This window comes from Maniola jurtina, chromosome 18 (genome assembly GCF_905333055.1).
Source record: "Maniola jurtina chromosome 18, ilManJurt1.1, whole genome shotgun sequence".
Taxonomy (NCBI): domain Eukaryota; kingdom Metazoa; phylum Arthropoda; class Insecta; order Lepidoptera; family Nymphalidae; genus Maniola; species Maniola jurtina.
Window position 1 is genome coordinate 665,803 of NC_060046.1, and position 19,430 is coordinate 685,232.

A 19,430-nucleotide genomic window follows, 5' to 3' on the forward strand; every position below is an offset into this window, starting at 1 on the left:
TAGTTAATAGTAATAGTTTATTCGCTCAAAAGGAAAAAAACTCTTGCGCTCCGGCTATACGCTTCGTCTTTAGATCGAGAACTATCGACAATGCTCCCTATCTTGTAGGGCTACAGAAAAAGTCAACCTTACTACAGCGTCTTCGCCGGCGAAGACGAGGTCCCCGATTTCTTAGGTCACCCGGACGTGGACTCACGCCACGGCCTCGGGGACGTACGGGCTAACCAGTCCACCCAACCCAACGTCAACGTGGTCCGAGCTTCACAAGAGACGCCTTTAGGAGGACGTTGCTCCATGACCTCTCCAATTATTTCTTCGAACCCTAGAGCTCTGGTGTGCTATAGTGGCCAATAGGGCCTACACAGCATAATCAACCCGAAACAATAAAAGGAATAACCCTCAAAACCGACTCTATCCCAGTTGGCGAAACGGTCCATTGCAACTTACCGACTGATGCATGTCGCATTCATCGATATCCCTGCATATGCCATCATGGTCTTGATGGTACCCAGGGTCGCAAATACACTTGTACCCCGGCTCGAGGTTCTCGCAAGTACCATGGGGGCATATACCCGGGATCATGGTACATTCGTTGATGTCTGCGCCTCCATTATCTTTGCTTGCGCCTTCGGGGCAAAGGATCTCGTAGTCTTTGCTGCCTTTTGCGGGACAGGGCTTGCAAGATACTCCCCAGCCTAGATGTAAACCTGAAAAATAACAAAGGAACTTATTGAGATTTGACACTTTTATTGACTGACATCAAATCTACTCATACAAAACGGTTTTGTTCAACGTTTCTGATATGAACCGCTAAGATGCGGAATATCCTTGAATGGAGTGGAACTTCAATGGGAATGGAACATAAGTACCTTTAAGACAAGAGTGAATAGGCAACTTCTAGAAAAGCGCACTCAAACCTAGAACTCATCATTGCTTTTTATTAGGAATGACAGAGAGGTTTTAATATAATTTAGTTATAGCGCCTGATTTGCGGTCATGCTGGCAAGATTTCATGGTGGGATTTTGTGGAGTAGAGATTATTGTAACATCATTTTCTAAAGAGTTACTTACCTTTGCTGGCACTGCAGCAACATTGAGACTTGGTAACAGGCGTGGTGCCGGGCCCAGTGCATTGCCCTTCTTCAAATTTTTCGTAACACAAATCCTGAACTTCGTCTGCAAATACAAAAAATCTTGAATTCTTTAAAAAACATTTTTGTTTCTTGAAAAGGAAGGAAAGAAGTAAAGAAGAAGGAAGCGATGATGTATTTATAGGTAACTATATGATGCCCGAGGCTTCACCCGAGCGGGTGTAGGTTTTTCTTTAAGTCTCGTGGGAACTCTTTATTCTAACCGTCTCTCTAGGATGCAAAGGATGCAAGCTATCTCGGTACCAATGTGATATTCATATTACTAAACAACTTTTCATGCAAAGATACTTTGTAATGTCATTTCCTTGCTTTACTAAAAAAACCTCATGCAGGGGTTATTCAGAGGGTGGACCAACTCCTGAAAGGCTAGCAACGCTTTGGCGATTCCTCTGGGTACTGCAAAATATGTTCATGGGTGGCGGTAATCACTTAACATCAGGTGACCCACCTGCTCATTTGATCGCTATTTGCATTTTAAAATAAAACTATTAAACTGGGAACATGGTTTGAACATTTCAACTAACCAAGACAAGTTCTTCCGTCATTACTAAGCGTGAACCCAGCGAGACATTCACATCGGAAGGACCCCGGAGTGTTGTGGCATTTTCCATTGCGGCAGATCTTGAGCTCTGAACACTCGTCGACGTCGATACAAGCGCTCCGGTCTGGCGTAGGACGGTAACCAGCCTCGCAGACGCATTGGAAAGAACCTTCGCCGTTAACGCAGCGACCACCCTGCAAAACAAGGCTTTTATGAAAAAAAAGGACGATGACAATAATCTGCTTTACGAACCGGTGGTAGAGTCTTAACATAAAAGATGTGACACAGGCTATTTTAACAGTCTGATGCCCATTACCTACTGATCATTGAGCACCAAATTCTGTGACTTCCTTTCAAAACAACACGGGCACAGCCATGCCATCTTTTACTCGAAGCAACTCATGGCATTTTTGAACCCATATTATATCTTCGCTGTAAAGGTAGAAGTCTGAAATTTCGATTTTCAAGAGTCCTCAATCTGCTTTCTCCTCCAAATTACAAGTTTATACCTAATATAGTTTACGAAACATCTCAAGTCAAAGTTTCCTTATTTTGTCACTGATTTACCGATCATCAAAAACCCGGCTGAGTTTGTTGTGGGCCCAGAACAAATTTAGCTGGGTAGCCCAGACTCATACCTGGGCGCGTTTGGAACCCTCGTAGCTTTAGTTTTAAGTTTAATTAAGTGTAATTAATTATCACCACTAAATCATCTTACAAATCTAACAATTCTGACCTTCATAAGGAGTACAATACTACAATTATAAGTACAATTGAGTTCTAAGGCGTACCTCACAACTTATCACGATGAGACTTGGCAATGTTTTTACATAGGTATCATTGCTTTTATAGCTCGTTCACACAGGCTGCGTAAGCGTAGACGTAGCGCATACCATTGCGTTGTAATGTATGGAACTTTATGAAACATAGCACACCACGTGCATAAAGCGTGGACGTATGCGTAACCCAGTGTTAGGGGTTTACGCGCGTCACTAGCACGTGTCACGTGTGCGATTGTTGGTGTGAATCGACCTTTAATGGGACAATTTTGGCTAACATTACCTGACAGAGGCTTTTATCGGCGCACTCGTCGACATCAGCGCAGTAGCCGGCCGGGATGCGCGCGAAGCCAGGCTCGCACACGCACTCGTAGCCCCCGGGCGTGTTGCGGCAGCGTCCGCGGCGACACACGCGCGGGTTGTCCGCACACTCGTCCACGTCGCGGCACGCGTGGCCGGTCTCTGTCTGCTCGTAGCCCGGGTTGCATGAACACTCGTAACTGTTATCAAGAATAAAGGCATTAGAGAAAAAAATGATTTACCCCTAGAGTGATATTATAGTAAGTTGAATAGGTATTTAAAAATCATTGTGAGGTTTCTTAGGCTGAGATCTATAAAGCGTACTTTAACTTTGCTCAGACTTTGCGCAGCAAGAATACCATAAATTCCGCCAATTACATGAATTTAATTGGAGCAAAGGCGATTATCGCCCTTTTGCTAGAGGACGCCCTCCAGCACGATGGACTGACGATATAATGCGGCTGGCGAGTTGTAGCTGGATGAGGAAGGCTGAGGACTAGGTGTGCTTTAGGGAAGGCCTTCGCCCAACAGTGGATGTCCACAGGCTGGTGGTGATGATGATGATGACGTAAGGTGATTATCACGAATGTACCGAGCTAGTGCCTAGAATGTACGAATCAGGACAGATAGGGACAGCTATATAAATATCATATACAGACTGTTGATGAGCGGTCGTAGAGTGTTAAGTTACAATTAAAACGAGACAGATTTTTACTACCGACATAACGTTGTCTTGTTATAACATTGGCTTAATTCTGAGCAAGGACAAAGTACGCTCTATAGAGATCTACCTTAGACAGTTTTTGGAAAACTCGTTTAAAAAATAATGATCACCAAAATGTTTAGCAACTAGCATGAGTACGGAATTCCACCAGACAGTTATCCTGCTGACAGGTTTTCTTTTGATGTCGTGGTATTTTACATAAATTACCTGCCATCCATGTTGGTGCAGACTCCATTGGGACACATGCCCCCATTGGTCATTTCACACTCGTTCGTGTCGCTGCATCGTAGGCCGTTCTCCACGGGGTCGAAGCCGGGCGGGCATCTGGAATAAACACCACAGTTCATTTATTTACCAAGACAACAAGGAAAGAGGAATAAAACACATAACAGTTATGTTGCTATACCAACGTATCGGACGAAGGAGACCAGCTAATGGAAGTGATAAGTTACTTAGGGCTGATATAAAAACCCGACCGAGTGCGAGTCGGCCCCGCATACGAAGGGTCCTGTACCATTATTTTATGTAGAACACTGCAAGTTAATGACGGTCTGCGCCATCTTTGATTTAGGGATTTAATTTTTTCGTAAAACATTTTAATTTTTTTTCTGTGATGTAACCACAAATTCACGGTTTTCGGATGTTTTCCTTTACTTGTGCTATAAGACCTACCTACCTGCCAAATTTTAAGTTTCTTGGTCAACGGGAAGTACCCTACAGGTTTTCTTGACAGACACAACAGGTGGACAGGCGGACAACAGCCAGACAGACAGACAAAAAATGATTCTATAAATATTCCGTTTTTCCTTTTGAGGTACAGAACCAAAAAATAGGTAATTTGAGCGTACATACCTACACTCGAAACTGCCAGGGTTGTTAATACACTGGCCACCCCTGCAGTACTGCAGCGCACACTCGTCGATGTCTATGCATGTTGGGTTGCCGTCTTGTTCTATCAGCTCTGCGCCATTCCAACATTGACACTGATATCTGGCGAGAAAAATATCATTTTTATCCATTTTCATTTCTCTGACCGTTCAGTTAAGTCGTTGAGTTTTTCAGGGTTAACGATCAAAACACTTCAACTATTGGTTTTTATTTCCCGAGAAAGTCTTAGTAGTTTGCTAGTTAAGGTATTAGGAACTTAACCTTACGAATCTTAAGGAGTTAACTCGCAACTTATAGTATAAAACCATCTGGAGTTGTATAAAATTCTCGACCTCAGTTGGAAGTTCAAAATTCATGAAATGACAAAATTGTCATTTCATGAATAGTGAGTTTTCCTAGCTGCACTTACCCCTTTGACTTCTATCTACCCCTATAGTGATATCGGTGAGAAATCACATATATTTATGACTAAACCTTACCCAATATCCTTATCAACGCAGTTCCCAAGTCCACAGATGCCGTTCCTCAGCATACATTCGTTAATTTTGGCAATGTGTGCTGGCTCTCTTCCTCCTCCACCTCCATCGCCACCGATGCCACCGCCGCTAGTATCGTTCCGTTTCCAGTCTGGTGGAATTATACCACCTCCACACAGATGAGTCCATTCAGCTGTAATGTTAATTAGAAGATAGAAACTAAAAAAAAACATCTTGACATCGTCACAATAGCAGAACAAAAAATTTTGGTCTCAACATCGCCGTTGAACTAAAATTCGTGGCCACTCAAGAAACACTGCCATCGTTAGAGCAGAAGCCAATAAACTTTTAAAAAATCAGACTCACATCTGCCAAAGTGGGCTTGAGATAAAGCGAAATCGAGGCAGATAAAACTAAAATTTAACTGGTAAAAATCGTTCAGATCAGAAGAGATATCACAACTTTAATGCGAATTTTGAAGAGAATTTTTAACTAAGAGATTTCTAAGCCTAGCTAATCGTAATCCTGTTTTATAAACTCGGCATGCATTTACGAACAACGCATATTCTTTGAGAGACAAAACTAAACCACCTGATTGCACTTAGTTGGAGTTCTCAAGACAAGAATCAAAGCTCGTGTTTTTGTCAGAAGGTCATGACTTTTGAAATCCTCAAGAATATTCTAATCAGGACTTACTTGAGCCTCTAGGGGGGCAAGGAGTGCACAGATCACCCCAAGCTCTTCCCATGTTATAACCGCAACAGCAATCTCTATTTGAAAGTGGCATCGGCAGTCTGTCTGCACATTCGCCTGTATCTCCCAAATATGTGAAGCAACTACCCACACGGCCATCTGAAAGAAAGATTCACCATTTGAATAATAATCCAAAACCTAGTAGCGTGCTAAAATGATTTTGAAAAATATGAAGATTCTTGGATGGAATATGTTTCATGAAAAAGAATGTCAGAAAAAAACTTATGAGGGTCAAATTACTTCGTCCAAATGGATAATGAATAAAGTTAGTTAGTTGAAACTAACGCGAAAGATTTTTAGGTAAAAATGTATTAAGAAACTAATGATTTCATGTCAGATAAATGAACTCAACATCTCACAAGGAAGTACAAAATTTTATGATGATTTTAATGTAATGCTGATGGGTATTAGAATAAATTGAAAGGAATAAATTTATAAATAGCTACCTATACAAAACTTCTTATCAGGGCTCGGAATAAAGTGAGGGTTGCAGAGACAATAGTAATCGCCTTCTGTGTTCACACATTTTCCGTTCTGAAACATAAAAACTTGACATCAAAACGAATTAAGTGTACCAAGTATAACAGAGTAGGAAATTTCAAGTTTTAAAACTTACTGGACAAATATCAGGGTCCTCACACTCGTCGATGTCTTCACAATTATTGCTGACCCTATGCCTCCTCTGACCCGGTGGGCATTCGCAAGAAAAAGACCCGATGGAGTTGATACATCTTCCTCCTTCGCAAAGGCCTGGTACGGCAGCACATTCATCTATATCCTGCAAAGTAAATTTTACTGCTAAAAACAAGTAAAATGTAGGTGCACCCAAAAAATTTACAGATCAATAATAAAATTAATTTCTCAAAATACTCTTATCTTGAGGTAACTCAACAAATTCTATTGTAAATAGGTAACAACTCTAGGCACTAAATGATTTACGCATAATAACGTTTATGATATTTTAACGTTGGTGGAATTTTGATCAGCTGTAGAATTTTCAGTGTCGAAAAATTTTGTCCCTGATCTCTTCGCTTATCTCGCTCTCATTCTCTTTCTCAATCATAAGCTCTAAATTCAAACATGAAAATAATTTCCCTTTGATTCTGGACAAAATTCTTCATGTTAAATAACCAACTATGCAAAATCACCTGGCACTCCTTGGTAGCCAAATTCCTCAAATGGCCAGTGGGACAGTCCAGGTCACCGCATCGTTCGCAAGGGTGCCCCCATGCCACTCCCACCGTGGCACAACATAGCTGCTTGGTGCAAACCACTCCTTCTAACGCTCCCGTACATAATGCTCCTCTTGTATCAGTGTAGCAAGGCCCTGAAATAAAAAAGAAAATAAACTTTTTCCGAATTTGATTCTTCCAAAAGTTGAAAACCCCACATAATATATCGTAACTAGCTAATGCCCGCGACTTTGTCCGCGTGGACTACTCAAATTTCAAACCCCTATTTTACCAATTTAGGGTTGAATTTTCAAAAATCGTTTTAGTGGATGTTACGAATTATGAATAGCTATCTGCATGCTTTTCAGCCAATTTTCATTTTTCATTGGATCCGTCCAGTAGTTTGAGCTGTGTGTCGATAGATCAGCCAGTCAGTCAGTCAGACGGCTTTTCCTTTTATATATCGATAGTATTTTACCTGTCCGTCTGTCGATTTCACAGCGTGTACCAGAAAGACCATGGAAGCATACGCATCTGTCGGGCGCTATACATCTTCCGCCGTGCAGACACGGCTCGCGGCAAATTGCTGAAACCAAAGAGTGTGTAAACACTACGTTGAAGAGGGCACTACCAGAGCACATGGTAGATCGTCCATGAGATAAACAGACCAAGCTTATAATGAAAAGCAAATCAGTAATTGCTTACGTTCAGTGCAAAACTCTCCACTCCAGCCAGGGGCACAGGAGCAGGTACCATTTGTGCAAGTGCCGCCATTCATACAAATTCTTCTACATCCGCCCCTCGTCCGAGCTGTGAAATATTAAAAAGTATACTTATTGATAAGATTTACAAAAGCATTAGGTACAGTTATTAGTGGGGTAGGCTGCTGCATTACCAGTATACCGTGTAATCAAATAATGGATGTAATGATCTGACACAGGACTACATAGCTAAAGTTATGAAAAAATAAAATGGCCCCACTAGACGCCGCAACATGAAAGTTGGAATAATGCAAAGGTGGTGTCTAGAAGACCTCTTTTTTTTCTTTATTCCTAGACAAGTTAACCCCTGACTGCGATCTCACTTGGTGGTAAGTAAAGATGCAGTCAAAAATGGTAGCGGGCTAACCTGGAAGAGGTATGGCAGTTCCATTATAGCCCATACCCCTGGTCGGTTTCTACGTGGCACCGGAACGCTAAAAATAGGTTAGCGGCACGGGTTTGCCGGTAGGGTGGTAGCTAGCCACGGCCGTAGCCTCCCACCAGACCAGACCAGAGATCATTTAGAAAACATAAATTCCCAAACTGTCCCTACCAGGAATCGAACCCAGGATCTCCCACTTATAAACCACAGCGCTTACCGCTGCACCAGCCCGGCTAGCTTGGGCAGTAGATAAAAATTATATCCCCGATTATATCCACCGATTTCTATCACATCAGTGGATATAATCGGGGGATATAATTTTTATCTACTGCCCATGCTAGCCGGGCAGGGGGGGTTATCAAATCAGGGAGACCTAATAATGTTGACCCAAGTATTCCTTACCAGGGTAAGGGTAAAGTCCACCTCCTCCGCAAGTGGGCGCCTCCACCCCGCCCGGACACCGGCACATGTTGGGCGCCACGCAAGAGCCCGGCGACCCGCAGTCGGGCCGGCATAGAGCTGGAAGCCGAAGGGAAATCACATCTTCAAGCTTCTATGTCACAAGCAAGCAGGACTTCAGCAAAAATGCACATCGAACCCATAATTCTTTTTAGGGTTCCGTAGTCAACAAGGGACCCTTATAGTTTCACTATGACCGGACCGTTTGTCCATCAGTTCATACACGGCTTAGCTCAGACTCTTAGCTAACAATAAAATAAAAACTTGAAAAAAAAATTTTTAGGGTAACTTCGCAAAATGAGGTCGGTTTTTTTAAGCCGCGGGCGGATGGACAAATGAGTGATCCGACGGACGGACCGACGACGTAGCTACAGTTAAAGGCCGTAAGTCGTTTAGCACCTTATCATATTATTCGCGTGGCACGGTTATGCACATGCGTTAGGTGTGTGGCGTGTTTATAGAAAAAGGTCATAAGAGCGACAGGTTTTTGATGCAATAGTTTCGCTGAATTGCTACTCGAATTCTGAGGCCGACCGTATATGGCGAAACTATAAGGGTGCCTTGTTGAGTTAGGAAACCTAAAAAGGAGGGCAGAAGACGAATTAAAACTTACGAACTACACAAAGTAAGGAGTTGGGCCTCGACGTCCACCCGGGGCAGCAATGCGTGCTGTTGCGTGAGCGACACACGTGGGGACTGCAACCAACACACAATCAATACGTTATTGATAAAGGTATAAATAAGTTATTGGTAAAGTACTATAACTAAAGTAAAAACTAAAGTAGTACCACACTACACATATTATAATTGCGAAAGTGTTTGTTAATTAGTTAGTAGTTTTTTTTGTCTCCTTTATTTATTTAAGGGCTTTTATAACTATGTACATGTCAGCCCTATTATAATCTAACTAAATAAAAGAAACACAAAATTCTTAACCTAACAAAATGAACAGAAAGAAAAAAAAACATATTAATAAAAGGCAACGCAAGTGATACATTTCTCAAGAAATAAGACAGTAGTTAAATAAGATTAGTAGTTTAGTTAGTAGTTGTCAATAAGTTGATTCATTAGGCAGGCCCACAAATAGTATCAGCCCAGGGCCCTGCAATGTCACGGTCCATTCCTGGCTAGATCCATTGATGAATAGTATAGGCATCAAATCCTTGAAATACTTGGAACAGAAGCTGTAGCTACGAAGTATTATGAAACAAATAACTAAGTTATGTAATAAAGTAATAACTAACGACACTTGTATATAAGTAGGTGTTGACGTAGTTAATGATAGCGGCAACCTTGTACGTCTCATCAGCTGTCCAAATTAAAGCAGCATAATCAATTCTCTACGGTTTTTGAAACGATCCGGAATGTAGGTCAAATTGCTGATTCAAGACACGGATGCTTAGGAAGGGTAATTAGTATGATCCGGTTCCTTTCGTCATAAGAAACATAGTTCAAACTAACCAAAACAGAAAACATTTCTATTTTTATATTATTCCAAAACAATAGAGACATCAATAGCTCAACTGTTGAAGAGCTGTTGAATTCCGAAAGGTCGGCGGTTCAAACCCCACCCGTTGCACTATTGTCGTACCTGCTCCTAGCACAAGCTTTAGTCTTAATTTGGGGGGAAAAGGGGAATATAAGCCATAATGACGTACTTAGATAATGTCAAAGAGGTTCACTGAATTAGCTTGGATTTGGATCAGAGATCGGATTAGTCCGTAAGCAATATCCGAGTTCGGTCCGAGTTTTTTGAATCCGTATGAAACGGATGAGTACGTAACTGTTCTTATTAGAAGCAACTAAATATAGGTAGGTACTAAATGACTTCGACATTTTTTTATTCAAAACGATGATAAAGTAAGTTTAATTTTAAAACGATAAAGATTCATTAATAGCGAGCAAAAATTACATATTCAATGAAGTCCAGATAAGAGATAAGCAAAGTAGGTCCCGCAGTTGAACCCAGTAGGTACCTATCACTGCCGAATAATATAGTAAGATAATACGGCGTGGGTGGTCATGCATTGCTGATTTTCACGGTTTGTGTTTCAATTTTGGGAACTTGACAGGAACGAAAGAGCGTAACGAAGCCAGGTTCTATGGGACAGGTTATTCTGCCAAGGCCGTGTCACATAATAAGGAGTACATAGTAATTCAATGGACAACGAGGGGTTAATTATTGTGTGAATGTTTCATGCTTGTGAACCGTGAAAGTGTTGAAACTACGAAGGTGAATGAATTTTCAGCAGAATTGTTTAGCCCCAGGAGTCAGATTGATAATGTAATCACATTACCTACTTCATCATCATTATATCTCAATAATTGTTACTTGTGATTGGATGAATTTATGGTATGTGTAACGCACTGAGCACTAAGTAACCTTATGACTGGCGGGTAGGTAGGTACGTCAAGGTACGTGCGACAACTACAGTGAAACACTTATTAAGGTAAATCACGTTTATTCAACACACAACAATATTTCTAATCACACTTAATACTTTACTAATTCACTACACTTAATTTCACTTAAGAGTCCACTGTTCAGTTCTCAGCACTTTTCACTGTTAAGAGTATACACACACTGGTCCGTCGCCGAAAACGTCAGTTTATATAGTAATCCGAGGCTCCGTCTGTCCTTTGCTTTCGCATAAGCCTATCTCTTTCTACGACTTTTCTGGACACCTCGAGTGGGTCATAAAAACCCGCAGACAATAGATGTTTACGTTTCTGGAGTGTTTTCGACGCTGGCCTATTGTTCTTTTCGGCGTAAACAGACAGTCCTTTGTGTTGATGCGCTTATTGTACTAACTTGTATTTTCTCGAATTAAATTAATAGAGAATCATCGCGAACAATCTCCCCGCGGTGCCAAAGCACCTTCTCACGTTTTAAGCGATGATTCTGTAGGAACCACCACGATGACTCGACGGCTAGGACGTCTTAGCATTCCTCCGGTAGTTTGCACGTCTACAATTCTCGTTCTCCCATCTGGTCCAGGATACAATTTTGTCACTTTCCCTCGTGGCCAAGTATTTCGTGGAAGTGTTGAGTCTACTATCAATACAATATCGCCTACTTGTGGGTCATTTGTTTCCCTCCCAGTAATTTTCCTAGGCATTAAGGTGGGTAGATATTCGTCAATCCATCTTATCCAAAAATGATCAGTTAGTCTCTGAGCAGTTCTCCAATTCGCTTTTCCGATAAGTTCGTGGTCGTTGAATTCTGCTGGAGTTTCTATTCCGCTTGATCTCCCTAAAAGAAAGTGGTTAGGAGTCAAACTTTCTTCGTCATCTGGGTCTGTACTAAGATGTGTAAGTGGTCGTGAGTTTACTATATGTTCTACTTCCGTCATCAACGTGTGCAAAACTTCTTCAGGAGGGTTTCTTTCGTTTAAAACTGCAGCCAAAGCTGTTTTCACTGACCTAACCATCCTTTCCCAGGCACCGCCCATGTTTGGAGTTCCGGGAGGTATGAACTTCCATCTGATTCCTCTTTCTGCAGCAGCTTCTTCTAGTTCTTTGCTGGCTTTAATAAAGTTTGTCGCATTATCACTTACAATAGTTCTGGGCATTCCCCGCCGTGCTGCCATTCGACGTAATGCCATTATCATCGAGCTTGCCGTTAGCGATGGAACAAGCTCCAAATGGATAGCTCTGGTTGTAAGACACGTAAACAACGCTCCCCAGCGTTTCTCGATCCTTCTTCCCACCTTGATTGTCATTGGTCCAAAATAGTCCACACCTGAGCTGGAGAATGGATATTGATGATACTGCATTCGTTCGATTGGTAAATTTCCAGTTGGTGGTGTCTCTGGCATGCCTTTCTTTACTTTACACCACTGACATCCGTGAATAATTCCTTTAACGGTAGATCTTAATCCCAGAATCCAATATTTTTGTCTTATCTCATTCATTACCGTTAACGTATTTGCATGCAAGAATCGTTTGTGATAATCTTCAACAATTAATCGAACAATTTTATGTCTTCCATCCAGTACTGGTGGGTTGGTTTTCCTACATGAGAATTTTCTTGTTCGACTTCTTAATTTAATTATTCCGTTACTGTTCAGGTAAACGTCTATCTTCTTTAATCGGCTGCATTTTTCTAACGGTATCTCCTTTTTCAAGCATTCAATTTCTTTATTGAAACTTTCTATTTGACTTCTTTTCATCAAAAATGCTTCCGCCTTTCTCAATTGTTCTTCTTCTAAAGGAATGAAATATATTTTCTCTTTCTTCTTTGTTTCTATGATTATTCGATCTTTCTTTTTCTGGGGTTTTTCGTTTGGTCTCCATATCTCGTCCTTGCGCCTGGCAGCGTTAACGTTTTCATTCTTTCTTTTTCTTAACAGATCCAAGAATTGAATAACTCTCGCAGTAACTCGAAGCAGCTTGATCCAACTTGAAAACCTTTCTGGATCTGGTAGTTCAACCGTTGGTACCTTTATCGTTCCAACTTGTTGCCTTATTTCTTTCTCTTCCAGATTTTCATTCGTTTTATCAAATCTTCTCACAGGCCATTCATCTTCGTTTTTGCGCAAGAAAGAGGGGCCTTGGAACCATCTTGCTGCTTGGTCAAAGTCATTTGGCGTCCCTCTCGTCGCATCGTCGGCTGGATTTTCTTTAGTAGGCACCCACCTCCATTCTCCAACGTTCGTCGATTCTTCGATTTCAGCCAGCCGGTGAGCTACGAAGGTTTTAAATTTTCGAGGATCAGATTTAATCCATTGCAACACTGTACTTGAGTCGGTCCAATATGCTTTTTTTAGCACACGTAGATCCATTTCGCGTTCTATTGTCGCTGCTAACCTTGTCCCTAGTAAAGCAGCCTGCAGTTCTAGCCTTGGAATCGAAATGGGTTTCGTCGGTGCGACCCTTGCTTTCCCTGCAATTAGGGTAACGTGTATCTTCCCATCAGTTCCTATAGTCCGCCAATACACGGCTGCGGCATAAGCTTCTTCGCTTGCGTCTGTAAAGGTATGTAATTCTCCTTCTTGCGAGTACGGCGAGATACATCTTGCGATTTTTAATTCTGTTAGAGTGGATACTTCTTCCAAATACTTCAACCATGACTTCACTTGATCTTCGTGAATTTTTTCATCCCAGTCAATTTTCGTTCTCCAAATATCTTGAATTAATTTCTTCCCCTGAATCAATACAGGTGTCGCAAATCCCAAAGGGTCAAATGTTGACATGACAGCGCTCATTACTTCTCGTTTGGTGGGAATTTTCGTCCCATTCATGAGTTCTTCCGAGGTATTTCGTAAACCAACATTAAAAGCCAATGCATCTTCTTTCACCAACCATCTTAAACCAAGAGTTTTTTCTTCTTTCGTGAGTTCTAAAGAATCATTCTGTATCTTTTCTCTGAATTCCTCAATTACTCTCGCATCATTGCTAGCCCAGCCTTTCAAGTGAAAACTTGCCTTTTCATGAATTTCTTTCACTTTTGCTGCCGTTTGCTTTGCTTCTTCAGTGGTCCTGAAACTTTGCAGGTAATCGTCCATATAATGGTTCTTTTCAATTGCTTTCACTGCTTCAGGGAAAGATTTTCCGTATTCCTTAGCGTTTTTATTCATAACGTATATGGCGGTCGCTGGAGACGATGCAGCTCCAAAGATTACCGAAGTCATCCGATATTCTTCAGGTTTCTTCTTTCTATCTTCTCCACGCCATAAGAATCTAAGGCTGTCTCTATCCGCTTCTCTTATCTTTATCCTTAGAAACATTTCTTGAATATCGGCCACCACTGCTACTGGACCCTCTCTGAATCGTAACAAAACTCCAAATAGGGATTGAAGTAAATCCGGTCCTGCTAGTAGCGCATCATTAAGGCTTTTACCTTCAAATTTTGCCGCTGCATCGAACACTATTCTTGGCTTCTTCTTGATTGGATGAACGACTGCAAAATGAGGAAGATAAAAGGTTCTCCCGCTACTGGTATTTTCTGGGGCCTTTTCTGCGTAACCCTTTTCCAACAACTTCTCTATTTGCTTTGTATAAGATTCTTTTAATGCATCGTCTCGGTCTAGTTTCTTTTCAATATTCATAAGTCGTCGAAGAGCTTGATGGTAATTGTTCGGTAGAGTTTCATCTTCTTTTTTCCATAAAAGCCCTGTTTCGTATTGATCACTTGGTAATTTCTTCGTGGTACTCTCTAGAACTTCTAAGGCTCTTCGGTCACTGTCATTACTCGGCAAATTAGGTTGTATTCCCAAAGACTCCAGTTTAAAGTGTTCTCTGACGATTTCTTCTATTTCATCTTCCTTAGTTCGGCAGTGGTTAGCGAAGTTAACTACGGCATTAGCACTTGTATCAAATCCATGCAGAACCCATCCTAGTCTTGTAAGTGATGCCACTGGTTTGGTGGCCTTTCCTTTTAATAGTTTCCTTGTGACAATCAATCCCCAATTGTCCTGTCCTATAAGAAGCTTAGGCTTTTCACCGGTGTAAACGAGTTCTTTTCTGATTTTTACTAAATGAGGACAATTGTTTATTACGTCTGTATCAACTTCTTGTTCTGACAACTTCAAATCGTCCATTGTCCTGGCTTCCATTGTCATTATTTCTCTACTGTTGACGCCTTTTATTTTCAATTTGACCTTCAAGGAGTTATTCTTCTTCAATTCTTTTCCACCAACCGTTTCTATTGTCAATGGTTCTCTCTTTCCTTCAACTCCAATCTTCTCTGTAATCGAGGAATCTACCAGTGTAATTGTAGATCCTTCATCTAACAATGCTAACACTCGGACTTTTCCTTTTGGGCCATATAGGTTCACTGGCACCATCTTCAAATACACCTTTCCTTTAGTCACTGTGGTATTGATGGATACAATTTTCTCTTCTGGTTCATCATCAAAATACCCATCTTCATCGTTATATGTTTCATCTTCGTAGTCGACATTGTTGCACGACTCGTTCTTCTGCTGGACTGCATCTGGTGCGGGTCTTTCAGAATGAAGAGCTACATGGTGGTATCTCCTGCATCTCCTACAGGGTGGAGCCTTGCAGTCCAGTCTCTGGTGTCTGTAACGAAGGCACTTGAAACATATCTTAGCTTTCTTCGCAATTTCCCATCGTTCATCTACGCTTGCTTCTCTGAATTTCTTGCATTCTAATAGGCCATGATTCTCATCACATAAGTTACATGCACTCTTAACTGTGCGAATGGCTATTTCTCGACTCGTCGACGGTGATTCTTGTTTTCTCTCTTCTGGCTCTAACATAGCGTGAACTATCCTTCTCATGTTTGCATATTGCGGCTTTATGGTGTCAATAATTTCAGGTGGAGCGAAAACTCCATAATTCTGTACTTCTTCGGTAAGAAATAAATCGATTATTTCTAGGTCGGCTATTTCTGTATCTCTGTATCGGCTATAAAAGGCGACGTATCTATCGAACATGTTCACTGACATTTTTTCCCTTATGCACTTGGAAGTTTCTGGTGAGTGAAGATACTGTGGTTTCTTCAAGGTTTTGATGACAGAAATAGAGGCCTTTACCTGGCTGGCGAATCTGCAAATATCTCTTGGATCATTTTTCACTGGATTTATTCGTTTCATTTTTTCTAACTCTGCTAGTGCTAAAGATCCAGGTCTACCAAATCTATCTTCAAGGTGCCGCATTACGATCATTGGATCATCAACGCTATTCATCAAGCTTTCCACTGCCTCTTTGGCAATTCCTCGTAGAGCCTTGCGAAGGCGCGCTCGGTTCATTGCGTGGGAAAAGTTCTCAGCTGATTCAAAATAAGCTTTCTTGAAATTTAGCCACTCTGCACTTGCACCACTGAATGAAGGCAACTCTATAATATCTCTATCTTTTTCGTTTAACTTCTTGATTTCCTGTACAAGTAATTGTACCGTCGATATTTCATCTTGCCTTGACGCCTGGTGCTGACTTTTATTTTCAAATTCATCTGAAGCCTGGATTACCCATTCTTCGACATGTTGTTCTTGTTCGTAAATTTCATCTTCGGTTTCCTCTTGTTCCTGTAATGCCAATAATTTCGCTCGAGCCAGCTTTTCACGGGCTTTGGCGGTTTCATACTCTCTCTGCGCTAACTCTTTTTCAATTTCGGACCTCTCTTTCCTCGGCAACGGGTGCGCGTTATCCGCACGCGTAGACTTATAAGGGTTCAAAGAAGTCCTTCGTACGTCCAGCGCTTGTTGACGTGATTCCTTAATTTTGTCTTTCATCCTGAATGATCCAGAAGGCTCAACATTCGGTGAAACGTCGATAGTACCAGAAGTGAATACCGGAATGCCCCCCTCTGTGGGGGCAGGGTCTGTATTCCCCCTGATTACGTCCCCGATCTGTTGCACCGGGGACCCCACTGCTCTGACGTTTACACAGGGCGGAGGCGTCCTTAACGTAGATTGACTGGTAGTGGACGTGTCTGTAGACTCGACTGGTATACTCACAGTCACATCTCTCGCCATGGTTTCCGCCGTAATCCTTGAGCGTGATTCTGATCTTGTTGTCGGCATCCTCACCTGGTTTACCTACTACAATAACCCGATCCGGCTCTTCGAAGGACCAATTGTAACGCACTGAGCACTAAGTAACCTTATGACTGGCGGGTAGGTAGGTACGTCAAGGTACGTGCGACAACTACAGTGAAACACTTATTAAGGTAAATCACGTTTATTCAACACACAACAATATTTCTAATCACACTTAATACTTTACTAATTCACTACACTTAATTTCACTTAAGAGTCCACTGTTCAGTTCTCAGCACTTTTCACTGTTAAGAGTATACACACACTGGTCCGTCGCCGAAAACGTCAGTTTATATAGTAATCCGAGGCTCCGTCTGTCCTTTGCTTTCGCATAAGCCTATCTCTTTCTACGACTTTTCTGGACACCTCGAGTGGGTCATAAAAACCCGCAGACAATAGATGTTTACGTTTCTGGAGTGTTTTCGACGCTGGCCTATTGTTCTTTTCGGCGTAAACAGACAGTCCTTTGTGTTGATGCGCTTATTGTACTAACTTGTATTTTCTCGAATTAAATTAATAGAGAATCATCGCGAACAGTATGCATATGGTAACTGTGCATTATATGCACGATTGTGAAAGGGTTTCGTCCAGTCAGAGGTGATTGCGATGGTCAAACTATAGTGGCAGGCCTTTTGAAAGACCTGGAAAGAGATAGCTTTGAAATTTGAATCTAACACGCTTTACGCTCACAACTCTAAAATCAATATTTTTTCAATGTTTTCTATATAAATAAACCTAGATAATGACGGGACAAATTGATCTAATACTTAGTTTCGAGCGTATTGATCACCCTCCTACGTATATATTATATAGAAAGCCCCGGAACGTGACACCTTAAAGGTCTGAATTCAAACAATTTAAATTTCTACAATTACGACGTCGTCTCTAGATGATAACAAATTGTAGTACAACTTCCATTATAATAACCATTATGGTATAACATCCTGCAAATGATAGCGCGCTGATTACCATAATACGAGCTTTACCAAGAATTAGTTCCACGGATGTAAAATCTGAACTTAACAGACATCGCTTAGGGACTAGGGTATATGTACAGAAACTGTTTTCACGGAATGAAACTTCTAGGATAGGATACTTACACACCTTTGCTTTTACTCGTTAATTATTGTTTTTTTTAAATTAATTTATTCAACCGTAGCAATAGCTACAAATGCGTACGAACCGTACATTTTTTGGAACACAAACTCGTAAATCGAGGCGAGGGTTTTTATTAGGTTGCTCCGTTCATATTATGTTGTCATTCCATCGAATTGGTAACAGATTTTTCAGATGCTGGCATAAATATGTAATGCTGGTATGAATGACAATAGAAGACTATGGTTCCTTTGAGCACCTTTGCTTTTTTTTTAATTTATAGACTAGTGCTTGGCTTGGCAATTAAACCTGAAGAAGTTTAAACTTAACTGATTAATGTTAAAATCTGTTTCAGAAGACTGATTGACAGTGACTACGTAATTGTGTAATGCACGAGGTTTATAGTTTTTTTTTTAAAGTGGCGGGACGTTTAATCCTCTCCATGTACACCAGCCTTTCCACATCTGCGCGCAAACAGCATAGAGCATTGTAAATAGTAAATATTCATCGTACGTCCACGTGCTGCAGGATCGATGCACCCGCGATTAGCGCGCGGCTACATTCTCTCACTCACCGGGCGTGAGTCACGTTTCCCCGGAGTCGGACGATCCTGCGCCAGATTCGCGGCCATTTCCATAAGCGCGCCGATCTTGATTTATACGTGGACTATTTAAACATGAGATTAGGAAATCGGAATTACAAAATGGCTGCATTCCTAAGTCGATACCGTATTTCTTCGACATTCCGTACTGTACCGCAGAAGTCATATTCACCGATATGATTCAAGGAGTTGCAAAGCTGAAACTATGGCAATACGACGAAGCTCATAATGATAAGAATTGGAGCCCTAACCCCAAGATGTATGGAATAACGGCCTTGCGCAAAAAGACGTCTTTTAGACCACCCATATCTAACGACGTCATCAAGCGAGTTTCGAGAACGCTCTGATTTGAAGTGGTACAGAGCCGTGCATTGTGGATGTTTCTCCGAGAAGCCTGTGTCCAGCAGTAGATTATTTGTATCAGTGGCAACAGCAGCTCATGTTGCCATCACCCTGTTACACTTACCCCACAAACTGTGTGTTGGCGCGGTCAGAGAGCGTGCGCGCGCCGCGTTGCCAGTGGCGCGGGCGCGGCGTGCTGCCCAGGCGCGGATCTGCCGCGGCGCCGAGGAGCAGCGCTAGCGACATTAGCAGCAGCCTCATCGCGCCACCATCACCCTGTTACACTTACCCCACAAACTGTGTGTTGGCGCGGTCAGAGAGCGTGCGCGCGCCGCGTTGCCAGTGGCGCGGGCGCGGCGTGCTGCCCAGGCGCGGATCTGCCGCGGCGCCGAGGAGCAGCGCTAGCGACATTAGCAGCAGCCTCATCGCGCCACCATCACCCTGTTACACTTACCCCACAAACTGTGTGTTGGCGCGGTCAGAGAGCGTGCGCGCGCCGCGT

The 19,430-nt window shown here is 42.0% G+C and overlaps 1 protein-coding gene across 1 annotated transcript in view; it reads right to left on the reverse strand.

Moving 5' to 3' along the window:
- Positions 1-19,199, reverse strand: part of LOC123874578 (fibrillin-2-like) — a 48,381-nt gene extending 29,182 nt beyond the window's left edge. The window contains exons 1-16 of the mRNA XM_045920052.1: positions 19,053-19,199; positions 9,000-9,082; positions 8,330-8,446; positions 7,490-7,594; positions 7,263-7,370; positions 6,761-6,939; positions 6,229-6,390; positions 6,059-6,146; positions 5,556-5,711; positions 4,863-5,052; positions 4,348-4,485; positions 3,703-3,819; positions 2,755-2,971; positions 1,676-1,886; positions 1,072-1,176; positions 448-707 (exon numbers count right to left, since the gene is read on the reverse strand). Coding sequence (XP_045776008.1) covers positions 448-707; positions 1,072-1,176; positions 1,676-1,886; positions 2,755-2,971; positions 3,703-3,819; positions 4,348-4,485; positions 4,863-5,052; positions 5,556-5,711; positions 6,059-6,146; positions 6,229-6,390; positions 6,761-6,939; positions 7,263-7,370; positions 7,490-7,594; positions 8,330-8,446; positions 9,000-9,082; positions 19,053-19,189 — 2,373 coding nt within the window. The 5' untranslated portion in view covers positions 19,190-19,199. The remainder of the gene's footprint in view (positions 1-447; positions 708-1,071; positions 1,177-1,675; positions 1,887-2,754; positions 2,972-3,702; positions 3,820-4,347; positions 4,486-4,862; positions 5,053-5,555; positions 5,712-6,058; positions 6,147-6,228; positions 6,391-6,760; positions 6,940-7,262; positions 7,371-7,489; positions 7,595-8,329; positions 8,447-8,999; positions 9,083-19,052) is intronic.
- Between the last annotated feature and the right edge of the window lie 231 nt (positions 19,200-19,430).